Below are 21,630 nucleotides of genomic sequence, written 5' to 3'. Positions count from 1 at the left end.
TTTTTACAAACTTTGTTAACTCTTTAGGTGTTCCACAAGAATTAAAGGAAAATGTAGATGAAATTTCAGAATTTCACTTTTTTCACAGATTTTCCATTTTTTCCAGTAACAAAGCAAGAGCTAACAGCCAAACAAAAATCTATATTTATTGCCCTGATTCTGTAGTTTACAGAAACACCCCATTTGTGATCGTAAACTGCTGTACGGGCACACGGCAGGGCGCAGAAGGAAAGGAACGCCATATGGTTTTTGGAGGGCAGATTTCACTGGGATAATTTTAAGTTGCCATGTCACATTTGAAGACCCCCTGATGCACCCCTAGAGTAAAAACTCTGAAAAAATTATCCCATTTTGGAAACTACACCATAAGGTGGCAGTTTTGTTGATACTATTTTAGTGTACATACAGTCAGGTCCATAAATATTGGGACATCGACACAATTCTAAAATTTTTGGCTCTATACACCACCACAATGGATTTGAAATGAAACTAACAAGATGTGCTTTAACTGCAGACTGTCAGCTTTAATTTGAGGGTATTTACATCTGAATAAGGTGAACGGTGTAGGAATTACAACAGTTTGCATATGTGCCTCCCACTTGTTAAGGGACCAAAAGTAATGGGACAGAATAATAATCATAAATCAAACTTTCACTTTTTAATACTTGGTTGCAAAACCTTTGCAGTCAATTACAGCCTGAAGTCTGGAACACATAGACATCACAAGACGCTGGGTTTCATCCCTGGTGATGCTCTGCCAGGCCTCTACTGCAACTGTCTTCAGTTCCTGCTTGTTCTTGGGGCATTTTCCCTTCAGTTTTGTCTTCAGCAAGTGAAATGCATGCTCAATCGGATTCAGGTCAGGTGATTGACTTGGCCATTGCATGACATTCCACTTCTTTCCCTTAAAAAACTCTTTGGTTGCTTTTGCAGTATGCTTTGGGTCATTGTCCATCTGCACTGTGAAGCGTCGTCCAATGAGTTCTGAAGCATTTGGCTGAATATGAGCAGATAATATTGCCCGAAACACTTCAGAATTCATCCTGCTGCTTTTGTCAGCAGTCACATCATCAATAAATACAAGAGAACCAGTTCCATTGGCAGCCATACATGCCCACGCCATGACACTACCACCACCATGCTTCACTGATGAGGTGGTATGATTAGGATCATGAGCAGTTCCTTTCCTTCTCCATACTCTTCTTTTCCCATCACTCTGGTACAAGTTGATCTTGGTCTCATCTGTCCATAGGATGTTGTTCCAGAACTGTGAAGGCTTTTTTAGATGTTGTTTGGCAAACTGTAATCTGGCCTTCCTGTTTTTGGGCGTGCAAAAGGCTGCTGCTTTTTATCGGAGAATTGCTTATACTTTTTATGGAATTTGTGAGTATAATAAATACTTGTTTTATACAAATTGGAGACGGTACTTCACTATTGTAGCGAACTCCTCATAGGATTACCATCGGAAAGGAGGATCTTGATGGATCCGCTTTTATAGCGTCTGCTTGAAGTGCCTGCATACTACTGTGCGCTTGGGAGTATAATATCAGGTGTGCTTGCAATTGACAGTAGCAGTACTTCACTATCAGTGTGATTTTGGTATCCCATAGGAGTCAATGGAGGAAAAAGGATTCCTGTGGAGATGAATGATTTACCCATACATGCAGAGGTGGATACTCTGATTTTGAAGTGGTTACCTGAAACACGCGCGGTCTACCAATAACCCTCAAATTAAAGCTGACAGTCTGCAGTTAAAGCACATCTTGTTTGTTTCATTTCAAATCCATTGTGATGGTGTATAGGGCCAAAGATTTTAGAATTGTGTCTATGTCCCAATATTTATGGACCTGACTGTATGATTTTTGTTTGCTCTATATTACTTTTTGTGAGGCAAGGTAGCAAAAAATAGCTGTTTTAACAGTTTTTATTTTTTGTTATTTGCAATGTTCATCTGACAGGTTAGATCATGTGGTATTTTTATAGAGCAGGTTGTTACGGGCGCGACAATACCAAATATGACTACTTTTTTTGGTTTGTTTCAGTTTTACTTAAAGCATTTTTGAGAGAATTTTTTGGGCGACTGTCTTTTGTAGGGGCGAATTTTTTTTCTGTATGAGATGACCGTTTGGTACTATTTAAGGGTGCATATGACTTTTTGATCGCTTGGTATTACACTTTTTGTGATGTAAGGTGACACACATTTTATTTTATGGTGTTCACCTGAGGGGTTAGGTCATGTGATATTTTTATACAGCAGGTTGTTGCGGACGCGGCGATGGCAAACATATATACTTTTTTTTATTTAAGTTTTACACAATAACAGCATTTTTGAAACAAAATCATGTTTCAGTGTTTCCATAGTCTGAGAGCCATATATTTATTATTTTTTATTTATTTTTGCCGATTGTCTTAGGGGCTCATTTTTTATGGTTTGAGGTGACGGTTAGATTGGTACTATTTTGGGGGGCATACGCCTTTTTTGATCGCTTGGTGTTGCACTTTTAGTGATGTAAGGTGACAAATTTTTACCACAGTTTTTTTTTTTTTTTGACTGTGTTCACCTGAGGGGTTAGGTCATGTGATATTTTTATAGAGCCGGTCGTTACGGATGCGGCAATAGCAATTATGTCTTCTTTTTTTTTTTTTTTTTTTTTTATTATGGAAAACACACTTCTGTATTGTAATGCCTTGGCTATAGGTGTATTACACACTGTAATACACTTACAGCTTCCTGCCTGTGAGATCCAGGGGTCTGGATCTCACTGGCTCTCACAGAAGGCAGCCACGATGCCTAAGGAAGGCATCTGGCCCCGTCACAGCAGCGCAGGGACCAGGATAACGCATGTGCTGCGGTTAGTGCGGACCGCAGCAGTGCAAGGGTTAATGGTACTTAATTCACTTCCACCACGCATTCACGCAGGTCCTTAAGGGGTTAACGGGGTTATCCAAAGTGTAACACATGCCCCCCAATGCCCTGGCCCCTCATATAGATTATACTTGCCCCGCGTCGCTCTTTATCCCCACATGGCCGCCACTGCATCTCCCTGTCTCGTGGATCAAAACATCCGGCGGCGTGGGGGTGGGGAGTATTCAGCCAATAGCAGTCCGTGTAGTCTCTAAAAATGAGGGGAGAACTGCGACTCCAAGCATACTGTTATTATGGAGTATCTGGCTGTTACATGGAGAGGGATATGAGAGGGCTACAACTGCCAGCATTTCTAGGATGTTGTTATGGGCTATCAGAGGACATTACAGGGAGTGAAAAGGAAAGAACTACAACTCTTAGGCTCCATTCACACGTCCGCAAATGGGTCCGCATCCGTTCCGCAATTTTGCGGAGCGGGTGCGGACCCATTCATTTTCTATGGGGACAGAATGGATGCGGACAGCACACAGTGTGCTGTCAGCATCCGCATTTGTGGAGCGTGGCCCCGATCTTCAGGTCCACAGCTCCGCAAAAGATAGAACATGTCCTATTCTTGTCCGCAGCTTGCGGACAAGAATAGGCATTTCCATAGGGGTGCCGGGCGGGTGTGTTGCGGATCCGCAATTTGCGGGTCTGCAACACACCACGGACGTGTGAATAGAGCCTTAGTATTTGACAACTTATAAAGGGAATCCACTAACCTGTCACATACACACAGCACAGGAGCTCCGCCCACATGGTGACATCGCTAAGATCGTTACAGGTCCTTCTTCACTTCTCTGCACTGCTGAGCTCTCTCTCAAAGGCTGAATGGCGTGAATTGAAGTTGACCTGATTGGAGTAAGCAAGTTGAAAAGGCTGGGAGGAACTCTTTCACAGTGTCTGGCAGTCTGTTAAAGTCGATGCAGGGTTTAGCCCCGCCCCTTGGCCAAACTTCCTGGCAGCCGGTGAGCTCTGCTGGTGCACAGAGCCAATATAAGATGGGGGGAGCAGAGATCTTTCACTGACTGCAGAATATCTAACTGCTTTCTGCAGCAGCGTGCAGATGTCCTTGAAGAAAGGTCTACAGACAGATTACCCAGAGCAGGTTATGCTTCAGTTTTCTTGTTTTTCACGATTTTGTAGTCCCTTAAAGGAATGTCTCATTTCAGCATGACCAGACCATGTATCTGGCACTAGCTTGCTTCGCTCAGCCGAAACCAATGTGTGTGAGATTTTTTTTGTAGATGGCCTCTGCTGCCGACTGGGCTATGGTGTGTGTGTATGGCTAAGTTTAGGTGAGTATGTATGGTCTTGTGTCTTTGTACAACACTTCTATGATGGGTATGTTCTTCCAAAGAAGGAAAACTTAGGGGTAAATCTCCCTTTGTAACACAGCATCCTATGAAATATACTGTAAGGAAAAAAAAATTGTATTCCTTATGTCAGTAGGGTCTCCCAACTTGTCAGGAGATATGACAGGTTCCGTCTAAAGAAGATGTATTCTTTTTTTTTGCTCATCAGATTGTAGATTTTGAATACCGTATTTTTCGCCCTATAAGACGCACCTAGGTTTTTGGGGAGGAAAATAAGAAAAAATATATTTTTAACCAAAAGGTGTGCTTTTGGTGGGTTTGGAACTAATGGTGGTCTGTGGATGGCACTATTACTGGGGATCTGTGGATGACGGACACTGTTATGGGGGGATCTGTGGATGACTGACACTGTTATGGGGGGGATCTGTGGATGACGGACACTGTTATGGGGGGATCTGTGGATGACTGACACTGTTATGGGGGGGGATCCGTGGATGACGGACACTGTTATGGGGGGATCTGTGGATGACGGACACTGTTATGGGGGGATCTGTGGATGACGGACACTGTTATATATGTGCCATCCACAGACCCCCCCCCCTAGCCCATAACAGTGCCATCCACAGACCCCCACCCCTTAACTGTGTTATCCACAGATTCCCCCCCCCCCCCGCTGCCCCAGTATACAAATATAAAATGTCTTATTCAATTAAAAGTTATTACACATGCCCCCCAACTCCTAATAGTACCGTACATCCTAATAACTTCTGTACAATGCCGGCAGGCAGGCAGACCGGGCGGGCGGCGCGTCACTCACTGACGTCACTTGCCTGCGCCGCCTGCTTAATTCATAAAGTAGGCGGCGCAGGCACGTGACATCAGGGAGTTATGCTGCCGCCCGCCCGGCCCGCCTGCTGGCATTGTACAGAAGCTATTAGGATGTACGGTACTATTAGGAGTTGGGGGGCATGTGTAATAACTTTTAATTGAATAAGACATTTTATATTTGTGCAGAACTGGAGCGGCGGGGCTATAGTACACTGACTGCACCGCCCAACCGCTATTGCCGGCCCCCAGCTCCTCCACCCAGTCCCTCCCCCGCTCGCTTGTACAATCCGTACATCGCAGATTGCAATGTTAAAATGTCAGCATTCGCCCCATAAGACGCAGGGGCATTTCCCCCCCATTTTTTGGGGGGGAAAAGTGCGTCTTATGGGGCGAAAAATACGGTAGTTTGTAAATAATTATAGTAGCAGCCATCTTCCCTGAGCTGCTCTTCTGGAAATTCTGTCCTATCCAGTGGTCAGAATCCTCTCGTCAATTAAGAGCTATAGAAACGGACTAGCTTTTGTTGAGCTTTGATTTTTATATATTTTTTTTTTTTGGTAGCTTCCATTCACTTATACAGTATGGTATTTAAAGGGTTTGTCTCACTTCAGTAAGTGGCATTTATCATGTAGAGAAAGTTAATACGAGGCGCTGGATTCATTTTCCCCCTTGCCTATGACAGCACCCATGTAGAGACTGCCTCCTACTCCTCAGGACAGGAACCAGAAACCGCTTTAAAAGAGGGACCACCCTCTCCACCTCCAGTTCTGTTTCCTAAGGGGACAGGAGGGAATTTGGAAACTGTCAGGATACCAGGAGCTGCGGGCGCCCCGGCTGTTTAATGTGTGAATGGAGGGCTTACCCGTGCGGCGTAAATCTCTGTTAGACTCAGACTTTGCAGAGGCTCCTTTCTCCCTCCTCCCCGCTCCGCTCCTTCTCAGCCGAGGGGGGTGCTTTTTCTTTCTTCCTGGGTGTCTGCGGCCGTGTCGCATGTCCGGCTGTCAGCGCCTAGCCTGTTACCAGGGGGAGCTGCGTGCGCAGGAACGCTGGTGCCTGGGCAGTGACGTACTTCCGGTGTGACAGTAGAGGGAAGCACAGCTATAAGCGGAAGTGGGGGGAGCCGGTGTACGCGCCCGGGTAAGAAAAGCTCAGCCAGCTCACTGCCTCGTTGGTGAAGAAGCGGGCAGTTACTCCATTGAGAAGATTCAGGTCTGAACATGGAGCAGTCTCGGCACGCAGAAGCCACTGAAACCACCAATGATACTCTGGTACCGCGGTGGGTTAAGAGGGGTGATTCCCCTATGTGCAATATTGCTGATTACTCATGGGGGGTCATCTTCTAAGTCTAAGGAGTCTAGAAAGGTCTCCAGATCCAAAGACAAGGGTTGTGCTATATGTAAAAAGAAGCTACCCTCTGCTTGGGCAAAGCCCCTTTGCCAAGCTTGTGTGAGCAAGTTAATGGAGTAGGAAGCTCAGTCTCTGATAGGCAGCATCAAGCAGATGATCCGGGAGGAGGTTAAGGAGTCGGTTAGCGGTCTGCTAAAAAGTCGCCCTAGTACCACCTGCAGCTGCATCAAATCCCCCCTCTAGCGACAGTGATGTGCTTTCTGGATTGGAGGAAGAGGGAGAATGTCTTTCATCAAATGACTCCTCTGACGAAGCAGATGGAAAGCCGCTTTTTCATGCAGAGAACATTAATTCCTTAGTAAAAGTAGTTAGAGCTACTATGGGGTTAGATGACCAAAAGCCACCACAGTCTGTTCAGTACTCTATGTTTGAAGGTCTGGGCCCTAAAAGAAGAAAAGTCTTTGATGTGCATAAAAATATTCAGGCTGTTATTGATAAAGAATGGTAAAAGCCTGATAGGAATTTTTTATTTTTTTTTATACCCTTCTCTGTTAAGTGTAAATACCGATTTGATGAGGAAGTGACTACCTCTTGGGATAGAGCCCCAAAGCTAGACTCACAGGTAGCCAAAATAGCTAAAAAAAAGCTGCGCTCCCCTTTGAGGATATGGGTTCTATAAAGGACCCAATGGATAGAAGGGCAGACATTTATTTAAAGAACAATTGGGAAGCCTCGGTGGCGGCCTTTAAGCCAGCTATTGCCGCTACTTAGATCCCTTAAGGCATATAATGCCCTAGATTTTATGGGTGATGCTTCGGCAGACTCCCTAAGATTGTCAGCCAGGGCTTCCGCTTTATCCAATTCTGCCTGTAGAGCTATTTGGTTGAAAAGCTGGAACGGAGATGCTAGCTGGAAAGCTAAGCTTTGTGTCATTACGTGTCTAGGGGGAATTCCTATTTGGCCCGGTTTTAGACGATCTTCTTGATAAGACCTCTGATAAGAGAGAGAGAGTTTTCCTTCCACCAGTCAGCAGCCACCTAAAAAATCTTTCCGCCCCAGGTTTAAAGGGAACCTGTCACCGGGATTTTGTGTATAGAGCTGGGGACATGGGCTGCTAGATGGCCGCTAGCACATCCGCAAAACCCAGTCCCCATAGCTCTGTGTGCTTTTATTGTGTAAAAAAAACGATTTGATACATATGCAAATGAACCTGAGATGAGTCCTGCCCCTGACTCATCTCACATACAGGACTCATCTCAGGTTAATTTGCATATGTATCAAATAATTTTTTTTTACACAATAAAAGCACACAGAGCTATGGGGAATGGGTATTGCGGATGTGCTAGCGGTCATCTAGCAACCCATGTCCTCAGCTCTATACCCAAAATCCCGGTGACAGGTTCCCTTTAACAGAGAAGTTTTCAGTGGAAGAGAAAGGTTTAGACCATATACAAGAGCAGCAAAAAAGTCAAGAAGGTTTCTTTTTTCCGGGGCAGAGGCCTCAAAGAAACAGCCCCAATGACGCCAGGCCTCCAGTGGGCGGTCGTCTGTCTCACTTTTCAGGTCAGTGGCACAAAATTTCCAACTGCCCATGGATAAATGCGGTTATAAAAGAGGGCTTAAAATTACATTTTCAGATGCTGCCAGCAGAGAGATTCGTGTTGACCGACTATAGTTCAGACCCCCCAAACAGGCAGCCATCAGTTCAGAGGTTTATTCCTGTGGCGAAACCAACCTCGCCACTGGGTTTTGGAGAGGCCTGTTTACCAGCCTCTTGCCTCAGGATTATGGCCCATACTAACCTTAAAGGAGAAGACAGACACAGCTTAAATCTGTCTTTGGAATGGTATTTTGTTATGTGAGGGTACCCAGATAGCTAATTTTATTGTATTCGTGTATTCTGACTGCCATTCACCTAATGATATGCACTCAGACTTGAGCTATCTGGGGCTATGTTAAATGTCTGTGTTTGCTGTGGGGGTGTGACATTGGGTGTTTGGGTGGTGATTTCTGTCCTGTTGTTTCCACATGTGTATTGGCGATTTCCCTTTGTCCTGAGAGATAATTGAATTGCTCCTCGGGTGTCTCCAGGGCAGAGAGGAGGAAACCATGATGCATTGTGGGGATGTGTTGTGTCTGTGTATCCTGAGTGCTACGTATCTGTCCTGTGTCACAGTCTTCCTTCTGGTCCCCTAGGGGCGTGTCCACCAGATGGGGACCTGCATAAATACAGGCAGGTAGCCCTCAATAAAGTGTTCCTGTTTTATACCTTCATGAAGTCTTGGCTCATGTTTGGGGGATGGAATAACTACACTCTTGGGGATTGCTATATCACAATACTCCCCTGAGTATAAGTTCTTGTAAGAGTTTGCTCCTGGTTCCTGTCTCTGGATTTAGGAGAGGTTCACCCACTGGAGCCTAGAGCCTTGTCGTAGGTCCAGGGTGGGTAGAAGACTGCGAGACCTCCACCAAGCTTCGGCGGTTCGTGGGGTCTGCAGTGCTGACTGTGTCAAGTGGAGTGCTTGGAGTCCTCTGGAAGCACTAGGAGCATCTATCGACGGAGGTACCTGGTTGGGGTGCTAGGCGTTCCGTTACATTGGTGGCAAGCAGTGGGATGGCGTCCTAGTGCGAGGAGAAGCAGCTCAGAGACACTGGTAACGTGTGGAGTTACAAATTGAGGGCAACGCTAGCACTCGTGCAGCGCCCCTGGGAGCAGAGGTATCCAGCGACTTGAAGCAGACAAGTATGGAAGGCTCTGAAGATGACTGTCTGGCCGAGGTGAGGCAGCAAGTGGCCCAGTATGAAGATAATGTGTCCATGGATATATACCAGGCCATCTGGAACCAGGTCACAGCCAAGCGACACGCAAGGATGGAACGAGAATTCCGACTGGCGAAAGAGAGAGAAATTGCCCAGCGGAAGGAGTGTTACAGCAGCCGAGCAGAGGCTGCATCCGAGGAGGTTCAGTCTCCCCCTGAGGCGGCCAGAGGAACCCGTATTTGGGGTCCTCATAGACTGGTCCTGTGAGGAACCACAACAGGCAGGTGGAGACGGGACCGAGGTCTCTCCACCGGGATGCTGGGCAGCTGGCCCAGACCCTCAACAGCAGCCGGAGTTGCCAGGTGTGGACGCAGGTGGTCCTTACTCGCAAATGTTGAGGGACCTCACAGACTGGTCCTGGGAGGACCCACAGATGGCAGGTGGAGATGGGACCGAGGTCTCTCTACCAGTCCTACAGGGATGCTGGACGGTCGGTCCAGATCCCCAGCTATCTCCGCAGGGATACCAGGAGGAGGAGGTAAGCGAGCCCTCCCCTTCCCAGCTACTTCCCAACAGAGTTCTGGGGGCAGGGGATGAGCCTGCGATTCCCACTGATCTCTCTCCCCAACCACAGGGGGACAGCACCCCTAACTCCGATGGTGCAGATGGGACCGCGGTCTCTGCACCAGGCCTACCGGGATGCTGGACGGCCGTTTCAGATCCCCCCACCAACCCTGCAGGAATGCCAGGAGGAGGAGGTAAGCGATTCCTCCTCTCCACAGCCGATCTGCAACAAGGTCCTGGGGATAGGATTCCCTGACCACATCCCAGCGGAAGAGCTGGCATCTGGGCAGAGCGCAGTTGGCCTCTGCCCTCCTCTATCCTCTTCTCCAGAGCCGGACTTCCCACAGGCTACCCCAGCGGAAGAGCTGGCATCTGTGCAGAGCGCAGTCGGCCTCTGCCCACCAAGTACCTACAGCTCCAAGCTAGAGAGCAACAAGGAAGCAAGGAGTAGCAGATGCCCCCTCAACAGCTGGGGACATACAGAACAGAGCCAGGCCCCAAAATTCAACAGGTCCAGTATTGGGTTGTGGGTGGACTGCCAGACTAACTCAGATATCGACCGGCATGAGGTCAGGTATCTGGTTAGTCTTCCCTGGGAGGGGGAGATGTGTGGCGAAACCAACCTCGCCACTGGGTTTTGGAGAGGCCTGTTTACCAGCCTCTTGCCTCAGGCTTATGGCCCATACTAACTTTAAAGGAGAAGACAGACCGGCCGCACAGCTTAAATCTGTCTTTGGAATGGTATTTTGTTATGTGAGGGTACCCAGATGGCTAATATTATTGTATTTCGTGTATTCTGACTGCCATTCACCTAATGATATGCACTCAGACTTGAGCTATCTGGGGCTATGTTAAAAGTCTGTGTTTGCTGTGGGGGTGTAACATTGGGTGTTTGGGTGGTGATTTCTGTCCTGTGTCTCCACATGTGTATTGGCGATTTCCCTTTGTCCTGAGAGATAATTGAATTGCTCCTCGGGTGTCTCCAGGGCAGAGAGGAGGAAACCATGATGCATTGTGGGGATGTGTTGTGTCTGTGTATCCTGAGTGCTACGTATCTGTCCTGTGTCAGTCTTCCTTCTGGTCACCTAGGGGCGTGTCCACCAGATGGGGACCTGCATAAATACAGGCGGTTAGCCCTCAATAAAGTGTTCCTGTTTTATACCTTCATGAAGTCTTGGCTCATGTTTGGGGGATGGAATAACTACACTCTTGGGGATTGCTATATCACAATACTCCCCTGAGTATAAGCTCTTGTAAGAGCTTGCTCCTGGTTACTGTCTCTGGATTTAGGAGAGGTTCACCCACTGGAGCCTTGTCGTCGGTCCCGGGTGGGTAGGAGACGGCGAGACCTCCACCAAGCTTCGGCGGTTCATGGGGTCTGCAGTGCTGATGGTGTCAAGTGGAGTGCTTGGAGTCCTCTGGAAGCACTAGGAGCATCTATCGACGGAGGTACCCGGTCGGGGTGCTAGGCGTTCCGTTACAATTCCCTATTGGCAAAAAAAAGTATTGGTGGAGGTCCCAAAGCAGGAAGAGGCAAGAGGATTTTACTCAACTCCTTTTTTTTCTTGTAAAAAAAACAACAACGAATGGTTCTTTTCGTACAATAATAAACTTTCAATTTAAAATTTCAGATGGAATGCATCAAATCAGCAGTAAACTATCTCTTCCCAGGTTGTTGCATGGCCACAGTGGATCTCAGGGATGCATATTATCATGTTCCTGTCCATCCCCACCACCAAAAGTTTTTAAGAGTAGCAGTTCTCCTAGAGAACGGGATTCTGGATGCTCAGTTTCAGGCCCTTCCCTTTGGACTGTCTCAGGCCCCAATGGTTTTTACGAAGTTCATTGCGGAGATGATAGCTCATGTGAGGGAAAAGGACTTAGTGGTCATTCCCTATCTAGACAATTTTCTTCTCCTCGCCCAGGCAGGTCACATCTTGGAAGAACAGATTATCTGGTTGAGAGAGGTTCTGGACAAGCTAGGATGGGAGATAATCATAGAAAAGTCCAGTTTGCACCCAAGTCAAAGATGCAGTTTTTTTGGGGATGATCCTAGATTCAAGATCCCAGAGGTGTCTGTTGCCTAGGGCTGCAGTAAACGATTATTTTAGTAATTGAGTATTCTATTGATTATTTTTTACAATTAATCGAGTACTCTAATAAGAAAAACCCTCTTAAAATAACATTTCTTTATAAAAACAATATTTTTATTTCTTACAGTGGTATAGCACATAATTGCGCACACACAAGGCTTCTTACACAGCTGCAATATACATTGTCAGAAGAACAGCCAGAATGTACCATATCTGGTATAGCTGGATTATCTGCCGGCTGCTGCAGCGATTGACTGTAATGGGGTCCGGCCTTGTTACAGCATTCAAGCTGGGTTTTGGTAGGACAAAAAAAAAGCATTGGACAGTACCCAGCATGTATGTCGGAAAATGGCCAGATGTTCTTGGACCACATTTATAGTCAATGAGAGCATATAGTTGGTTGTATCTGGCTATACCCAATACGGTATACCAGCAGGCTGTTCTTCTGCCAGAATAAGAATAATCCTAAAATGGCCTTATTAAACTTCACTGTGGCTCTATTTGCACAAAAAAACAGGGTTTTATAACCTGTCAATCACTCACTTAAGGTGACCAAGGGGAGGTCCGTTAATACAGGGTGTCCGGCCTCGGCCCTCGCCGTCCGGTGCCCAGCGCTGCTTTCGCTGTCTTCTGCGCCGCCTTCTACAGCTCAGCGCCGCCTCTGCAATCCTACCCGTCCCTCTGCCAGATCCCGCGCCTGCGCACTAGGCTCAGCCTGATGCGCCGTGGACTCCTGGCAGCGGCTTCGTTGAGCGAAGTGCGCATGCGCACTTCGCTCAACGAAGCCGCTGCCAGGAGTCCACGCCGGGCACCCTGTATTAACGGACCCCCCTTGGTCACCTTAAGTGAGTGACAGGTTATAAAAACCAGTTTTTTGGGCAAATAGAGCCACAGTGAAGTTTAATAAGGCCAGCTTAGGATTATTCTTATTACTTCGGACATGAGCATACAGTCAGGTCCATAGATATTGGGGCATTGACACAATTCTAACATTTTTGGCTCTATACACCACCACAATGGATTTCAAATGAAACAAACAAGATGTGCTTTAACTGCAGACTGTCAGCTTTAATTTGACGGTATTTACATCCAAATCAGGTAAACGGTGTAGGAATTACAACAGTTTGCATATGTGCCTCCCACTTGTTAAGGAACCAAAAGTAATGGGACAATTGGCTTCTCAGCTGTTCCATGGCCAGGTATGTGTTATTCCCAATTATTATCCCAATTACAATGAGCAGATAAAAGGTCCAGAGTTCATTTCAAGTGTGCTACTTGCATTTGGAATCTGTTGCTGTCAACTCTCAAGATGAGATCCAAAGTGAAGCAAGCCATAATTAGGCTGAAAAAACAAAACAAACCCATCAGAGAGATAGCAAAAACATTAGGCGTGGCCAAAACAACTGTTTGGAACATTCTTATAAAGAAGGAACGCACCGGTGAGCTCAGCAACACCAAAAGACCTGGAAGACCACAGAAAACAACTGTGGTGGATGAGCAAAGAATTCTTTCCCTGGAGAAGAAAACACCCTTTACAACAGTTGGCCAGATCAAGAACACTCTCCAGGAGGTAGGTGTATGTGTGTCAAAGTCAACAATCAAGAGAAGACTTCACCAGAGTGAATGCAGAGGGTTCACCACAAGATGTAAACCATTGGTGAGCCTCAAAAACAGGAAGGCCAGATTAGCGTTTGCCAAATGACATCTAAAAAAGCCTTCACAGTTCTGGAACAACATCCTATGGACAGATGAGACCAAGATCAACTTGTACCAGAGTGATGGGAAGAGAAGAGTATGGAGAAGGAAAGGAACTGCTCATGATCCTAAGCATACCACCTCATCAGTGAAGCATGGTGGTGGTAGTGTCATGGCGTGGGCATGTATGGCTGCCAATGGACATGGTTCTCTTGTATTTATTGATGATGTGACTGCTGACAAAAGCAGCAGGATGAATTCTAAAGTGTTTCGGGCAATATTATCAGCTCATATTCAGCCAAATGCTTCAGAACTCATTGGACGGCGCTTCACAGTGCAGATGGACAATGACCCAAAGCATACTGCAAAAGCAACCAAAGAGTTTTTTAAGGGAAAGAAGTGGAATGTTATGCAATGGCCAAGTCAATCACCTGACCTGAATCCGACTAAGCATGCATTTCACTTGCTGAAGACAAAACTGAAGGGAAAATGCCCCAAGAACAAGCAGGAACTGAAGACAGTTGCAGTAGAGGCCTGGCAGAGCATCACCAGGGATGAATCCCAGCGTCTGGTGATGTCTATGCGTTCCAGACTTCAGGCTGTAATTGACTGTGAAGGATTTGCAACCAAGTATTAAAAAGTGAAAGTTTGATTTATGATTATTATTCTGTTCCATTACTTTTGGTTCCTTAACAAGTGGGAGGCACTTATGCAAACTGTTGTAATTCCTACACCGTTCACCTGATTTGGATGGAAATACCCTCAAATTAAAGCTGACAGTCTGCAGTTAAGGCCTCTTTCACACTTGCGTTGTTGGGATCCGGCATGCACTTCCGTTGCCGGAGGTGCCTGCCGGATCCGGAAAAACGCAAGTGTACTGAAAGCATTTGAAGACGGAACCGTCTTCCAAATGCTTTCAGTGTTACTATGGCACCCAGGACGCTATTAAGGTCCTGGTTGCCATAGTAGTAGTGGGGAGCGGGGGAACAGTATACTTACAGTCCGTGCAGCTCCCGGGGCGCTCCAGAATGACGTCAGAGCGCCCCATGCGCATGGATGACGTGATCACATGGATCACGTGATCCATGCGCTTGGGGCGCCCTGACGTCACTCTGGAGCGCCCGGGGAGCCACACGGACGGTAAGTACACTGCTCCCCCGCTCCCCACTACACTTACCATGGCTGTCAGGACTTTAGCGTCCCGGCAGCCATGGTAACCACTCTGAAAAAGCTAAATGTCGGCTCCGGCAATGCGCCGAAACGACGTTTAGCTTAAGGCCGGATCCGGATCAATGCCTTCCAATGGGCATTAATTCCGGATCCGGCCTTGCGGCAAGTGTTCCGGATTTTTGGCCGGAGCAAAAAGCGCAGCATGCTGCGGTATTTTCTCCGGCCAACAAACGTTCCGTACCGGAACTGAAGACATCCTGATGCATCCTGAACGGATTACTCTCCATTCAGAATGCATTAGGATAATCCTGATCAGGATTCTTCCGGCATAGAGCCCCGACGACGGAACTCTATGCCGGAAGAAAAGAACGCAGGTGTGAAAGAGCCCTAAAGCACATCTTGTTCATTTCATTTGAAATCCATTGTGGTGGTGTATAGAGCCAAAATGTTTAGAATTGTGTCAATGTCCCAATATTTATGGACCTGACTGTATGTTTAGGTTATAGGGGTAAAATCTCATGACCGAATCCTTTTAAAAATTGTGGAGGATCGGGTGGTTATTTTTCCTGATCCTTCCTTCTTTTTTTGCCAAAGGTTTCTTCCTCTTTTCACCATTCCCAAGAGAGAGTTCCTCCCTCTTTCTGTGCTTCTCCAAAAAATGAGAAGGAATCGGAGTTCCATTGTTTAGACGTGAGGAGATGTTTAATTCAGTATCTGCAGATCACACAACCCTGGAGGTCCTCCTCCCGTCTGTTGCTTTCCTTTCAAGGTACGAAGAGGGGCTCTGCTGCATCATTCCAGACTATCGCTAGATGGATCAGGCTAGCTATTTACTTATCATACTCATCAAAGAGAGCTGTTCCACCATCGGGGTTTGGTGCTCACTCTACTAGATCAGTCTCTTCTTCTTGGGCAGAGAGGGCCTCCACTTCTATAGAGCAGATTTGTAGGGCTACCACCTGTAGTTCTCTGCATACTTTTTTCAAGCATTATAGACTTTAGCTGCCTTCTAATGAAGGCCAGAGTTTTGGCCGTAAGGTACGTCAGGCTGTTGTCCCACCATAAATAAATCTCTTAATTCTCCATGGAAGCTGTCATAGGCGAGGGGGAAAAATAGGATTGCACTTACCGGTAATCGGTTTTCTTTGAGCCTATGACAGCACCCGGCTAATTCCCTTCCCAAAAAAAAATAAAAAAATCTTATGTGTCTTAGTTCTTGGAAAAGGACTGGAGGTGGAGAGGGTGGTCTGTAACCATGGAAACGAGCAGTGTATAATGTGATGGAAAAATAAATCCAGCCAGCAAAGGAAGCAATATGGATAACAATATATTAGTAAGTGGCTTGTAATAACTTTCTCTACATGATAAATGCAACTTACTGAGTTGAGACAACCCCTTTAGAGAAGTATTGCAGCATGGCCTCTGCCACGCCGGACACCTCTGCCCACCTCATAGGACAGGTATTCTGAACTCTACTATAAATGCCTGTGATGGGAATAGCCCTCTAAAAGCAGTTCAGAAATTTGCTTTATAGCAGCCACATGGACCGTAGGAACCTGGAGATGACTCTGCCCTCTATGTAATAGTGGTGTCTAGGCTTCCTCTATGACTTGGTCATTGTGCAGAAAGGGTGAGGAGGTAAGCTGTGCTGTGACCATCAACTATTTTTTAGCGGTGCTCCTATATATAGGCGTTGGCTACGATTGTATTCCTGACTGTGATGATAATGAGAAGACTGCTGAAAATTGTCTGTCTGCTATGAGGCTCAGTGGCCAGTGATAAAACATTTATGTATTTTTTTTAATTCAGAAAGGAACGTAGAAAATTAGAAAGGGGAAAAAAAAAACAGCATCAAAAAGTTTTTATAAAATATTAAGTAAAAAACTTGTTTTAGCAGCAGGTCGTTTTTCTGACTCAGTTTTAAGTAGAAACTTGGCGGTGTTTCATTCTTTCACATTGGTTCTTATTAAGTGCACAGATATTTAATCATTCTAGTCTGTATGACTTTGAGTAAGTTAGAGTTATTTTTCGCTATGCTGTTTCACAATCACTTTGCATCTTATTTTAGTCTTAGGCTAGTTTCACACTAGCGGCAAGGAACTCCGGCAGTCTGTTCCGGCGGGTGAACAGCCTGTCGGATCCGTGCTGCCGCTAGTGCACGCGTGCCCCTGGACTACCGCTTCAGCCCCGTTGACTATAATGGGGGCGGGCCGGAGTTCCGGCGGCAGCACGGCAGCGCACGGAGAGAGGCGGCTGCAATAAAACTACGACATGTCGTACTTTTATTCTGGCCGCCTCTCGGCATGTTTGCCGTGCTGCCGCCGTAACTCCGGCCTGCCCCCATTATAGTCAATGGGGACAAAGCGGTAGTACGCGGGGACCCGCGTACACTAGCGGCAGCAGGGATTCAACAGGCTGTTCTCCCGCCGGAACAGCCTGCCGGAGTTCCTTGCCGCTAGTGTGAAAGTTCCCTTAGACGTTTATGGCAAACCCATAGCACTGGTGCCATTACCTATCTAAAAGACATTTTGAAGCATTACATTCTGCCGCTCACCCGGTCCCCGATGTCTGCTTCTTGGCCCAGGCTTGACACATAGTAAATGGCAGGATATGGCTGCCTATGGTCACTGGCTGAGACGACTTACAATCTCCTGACATTTCCCACGTGTCGAGCAGGGATCGGGATCTTTGGGGATAATTTTTATTTATTTATTTTTTGTACGTTTGTACCCTGTATGTCTTCTGATATGTTCTCTTTTTAAATTCCAGGCAGTGTAGAGCAAGCAAGATGTCTTCAGAAAAGTTCACCCTGGTTGCACAATCAAGATTTGATTCAAAATGGCTGAAGACCGATTTACAGGTGAAATTGTATTATCCTCCTTGATAACTGTGGTCTTTCTTGAATCCAGTGTATTGGGTGCTTTGCCAGAAGTTGTTAAAGGGGTTGCCCAGTTTCAGGAAGAAAGCCGACAACACATGGGATCATTCTGTAAAGGAGAACTGAGTGTTACATAGCTGTCAGATCCTGTGCTGCTGCTAGAATTCTCCTGGCTGGGCTCTGTTTAACAAGCTGCAGTGGTGCGTCAGCATCACGCGACCGCTGCAGCCAATCGCTGGCCTCAGCACTGGCTGCACTGGCTCCATATCATCGATGTGTGGGATCTGTCAGCTAAGGCTACTTTCACACTTGTATTGTTGTTTTCTGGTATAGAGATCCGGCATAGGATCTTAGTACCGGAAGAAAATACGTTTCCGTTTAGTCCTAATGCATTCTGAATGGAAAGAGATCCGTCCACAATGTCTTCCGTTCTATCAGCATTCCGTTTGTGACTGGCCCAAAACTGCTGCAAGCTGCGGTTTTGTGTCCGGTCATAAAAACGGATCTGGCACTGAAAACAATGTATTTTTTTTATTTATCGTATGGCGTAGACACTAAAATAGCAACACATAAAATGCATAAGTGCATCCATAGGCATATACACATGCATACACTCAACACTTAGCCAAATAAGGTAACAATAATGAAGCGGAGTGAATATGGAGGTGTGGCAGGGTGGAACAGAGCAGGCTTCAGTGGTTGCCATCAGGAAATCTTCTGGGCTGCCGTCATAGGACCTTGTAAAACAAGTTAGTTCAACCACTCAAGGATCTGAAGAAATCCCCAGAGTGTGTGAAAGCTGGCGCCGACCGTGGTGGTACAGAGAGGAACGCAAGGAAGGCAGCTGGAAAAAGTGTCCAGTGAAGGCACTCAATACAACAATAAGATCCACAAAGAAGAAGGTGAAGGGGTTCAACTACTCCTCTCTGTGCTGTGTACTACACCACCACCGGGACAGTAACATCTCTACCTGCCCTCAGCTTGGGTTGGCGCTTTCCCATTTTTCTCCCCTCCCCCCACCTCTTGGTCAGTTGAACCCCTTCAACTCACCTTCTTCTTTGTGTATCATCTTATCATAGGACCTTGTCGGACGTTCTTCTATGATGTGTTTTATAGTCTGGTTCTTTCCGCAGTCAGAGTGGGGATTGTTGTTTGCCCCATTTGTGTAGGAGGTATGCACACCTCCCATGCTCGGTTCTGATCCTGTTTAGCGTGGACCAGGTTTTGCGTGGCAGGTTGAAACCCGGTGGAGTTTGGGTAATGCATGGCATAGGCATGTTGTTGTGATGCATGTTATGTACTTGGATCCATGCATTGGTGAGGTTGTACCCTTCCTCCATGATCATTTTTGCTGTTTTGGTAGGTGGTTTATGGGATTGGAGTCTTCCATGTCTATTGGCAGGTTTCTGTGGTCCTTCTCTTTTTTCTCAGCAGGTGTGGTGAAGGGATATGGCCAGTACGTGGGGGTTGATACCATGCGCATGGTGTTCAGTTGGGCGCAGTATTCAGCACCAGAGCCGAGGAGCTCAGAGCGGAGGCCGATGCTCCCCAGGTTGTTCCTCACAGCTGTTGGATGATATTGTTTCTTGTTTTTAGCTGTTTTTGTTAGGTGTTCCTTGTAAGACACGGATCTATTTAGGGTTACACCTAGGTCTTTAGGTGTTTGGTTGTGCTTTAGAGAGGTGTTTTCAAATTGTATATTAAGTTCTCTATTAGCTCATTTGTTATTAAGGTGGAAACAGGTTACTTCCGTTTTAGTGAAATTTGGTTGGAGTCTCCATATTTTAATTAATTTTTTTTTAAACTATTCTCCCAGCACTTTTAGGGCGGCTGTTAGGATTTCTTCTGTTGTTTCCACTGATGTGCTTCTTGTTGCCAGTACCCAGTCATCGGCGTATCCAAACTTCCTCGATCTAGTTTGAGGTATATCGGCGATGTACAGGCTAAATGCAATGCAAGTGTGAAAGTAGCCTAAGTAATGATTAGAAACTGGATAATCCCTTTAGGGCTGTTTCACACGAGCGAGTCCATTGCGGGAATCACGCTCCGTCCGTGTGAGAGTGTGATCCTCCGCTCTGGACTTACAGGAGCGCATGTCTCTGCTTGACCTTATTTCTACAGAATCCTACTGACAGCTTTATGTCACTATGATTCTGTGGAAAAAAGGCCATGCAGAGACACATAGCATTATAAATCATGATAACGCCGTGCGCTCCTGCAAGTCCAGAGCGGAGGATCACACTCGCACACGGAGCGAGATTCCCGCAATAGACTCGCTCGCTGTTTTATGACCCATATACTGGTCTTTGCTGCTGGAAAAAACCCATTTCCTACACTATAGTTTGCTGGAAGTAAGATCCTGGCAGACATCCTGTTAGTAGCCAGTGTAAATCTTCCCCATGACTGCACACGGCCATTCTTTCAACAAGTAAATCAGTTTACTATGCAGAATGAGTCACCCTTCAGATCTACATCTGGCTTGTGGGACGTTTCTTTGTATATTAATCATTAATATAAAAAATAATAATAATAAAAAAAATGCTTCTAATTAGGAATGCGAATACCTTACAATAAAAGAACCACTCACTTGACCCCCCCCTCCCCCCACACACTTCTACAACTACGCAGCTGTGGACTTTGCTCCAGCTATGATATGCCCGTTGACCCATATAACTGCTGCAGCCTATCACTGGCCTCAGCTACGTACAACATAAGACTACTGAGGTCAGTGATTGGCTCATTGTTCCTGCAGCAAGGGCTGGTTGGGAGAACTGGAGCGGTGCAGAATCTCAGAGGAGTAATGTTTGTTTTCATTTTAAGGCATTCAATCTTTTAGCCAATTTTTACCTGATTGCAGGAAAATCCCTTGAAATGAGTTGCTCAGATTATTAGGGAAAGAGACACTCTTACAGAAGCGGCGGCCCTCTTGTCTTTGGGACATTTCTGGAATTACAGCCGAGCTCCATGTAAATAAATGATGCCAAGCTGCAACAGCAAAAGTGGCGCAGAAACCAGAATGACGCGGTTTCTGTAAAAAAAAACCAATAAAAGCCCTCTAAAGGGGTTGTCTTAATTCAGCAAATGGTTTTTTATCATGTAGACAAAGTTAATACAAGGCATTTACTAATGTGTTATGATGGTCTATATTGCTTCCTTTGCTGGCTGGATTCATTTTTTTGCATTATACACTGCTTGTATTCAGGGGTTACGACCACCCAGTAATCCATCAGTGGTGGTCATGGTTGCACACTATAAAAAAAACGCTGGGACTGTGGGACCGCACATAGGCATGCACTTTTTCCTATAGTGCGCAAGTACGACCACCACTGCTGGATTGCTGGGTGGTCGTAACCATAGAAACGAGCAGTGTATTATGTAATGGAAAAATGAATCCAGCCAGCAAAGGAAGCAATATGGACAATAACAATACATTAGTAAGTGCCTTGTATTAACTTTCTCTACATGATAAATGCCACTTGCTGAAGTGAGACAACCCTTTTAAATCCTATCTCCCCTTTTCTATATACATTCTCTTCTAAACTCTTCACCTTTGCTATCCTCCTGAAGAGTCATGGCAGGTCTATACTATTTAAATATGGTAATTGGACACAGAGAGGGGAATTTACTAATGCAATAGTGGCATAAAAGTCGAAAATTTTGGCAAACGCCATATATGCTTAATAATTTGTGACCTTTGAAGCTTCTTGCCTCTTTTCTAAAGGGGCGGGGCTTAGACTGACCCACCAGATTGGGCTCTTTCACACTTGCGTTGTTCTTTTCTTCCGGCATAGAGTTCCGTCGTCGGGGCTCTATGCCGGAAGAATCCTGATCAGTTTTATCCTAATGCATTCTGAATGGAGAGAAATCCGTTCAGGATGCATCAGGATGTCTTCAGTTCAGGACCGGAACGTTTTTTGGCCGGAGAAAATACTGCAGCATGCTGCGCTTTTTGCTCTGGCCAAAAATCCTGAACACTTGCCGGATCCGGAATTAATGCCCATTGAAAGGCATTAATCCGGATCCGGCCTTAAGCTAAACGTCGTTTCGGCGCATTACCGGATCCGTAGTTTAGCT

At 46.2% G+C, this 21,630-nt stretch overlaps 1 protein-coding gene across 4 annotated transcripts in view; it reads left to right on the top strand.

The window, feature by feature from the left end:
* HERC2 (HECT and RLD domain containing E3 ubiquitin protein ligase 2) overlaps window positions 1-21,630 on the top strand; it is a 222,288-nt gene that overhangs the window by 6,563 nt on the left and 194,095 nt on the right. For all 4 annotated transcript variants that reach the window (XM_040425137.1, XM_040425134.1, XM_040425136.1 and 1 more), the window contains exon 2: window positions 17,448-17,538. In XM_040425137.1, the coding sequence (XP_040281071.1) occupies window positions 17,467-17,538 (72 nt within the window). In that variant the 5' untranslated portion in view covers window positions 17,448-17,466. The remainder of the gene's footprint in view (window positions 1-17,447; window positions 17,539-21,630) is intronic.

This window comes from Bufo bufo, chromosome 3 (genome assembly GCF_905171765.1).
Source record: "Bufo bufo chromosome 3, aBufBuf1.1, whole genome shotgun sequence".
NCBI classification, from domain to species: domain Eukaryota; kingdom Metazoa; phylum Chordata; class Amphibia; order Anura; family Bufonidae; genus Bufo; species Bufo bufo.
This window is presented reverse-complemented; position numbering and strand designations above follow the sequence as displayed.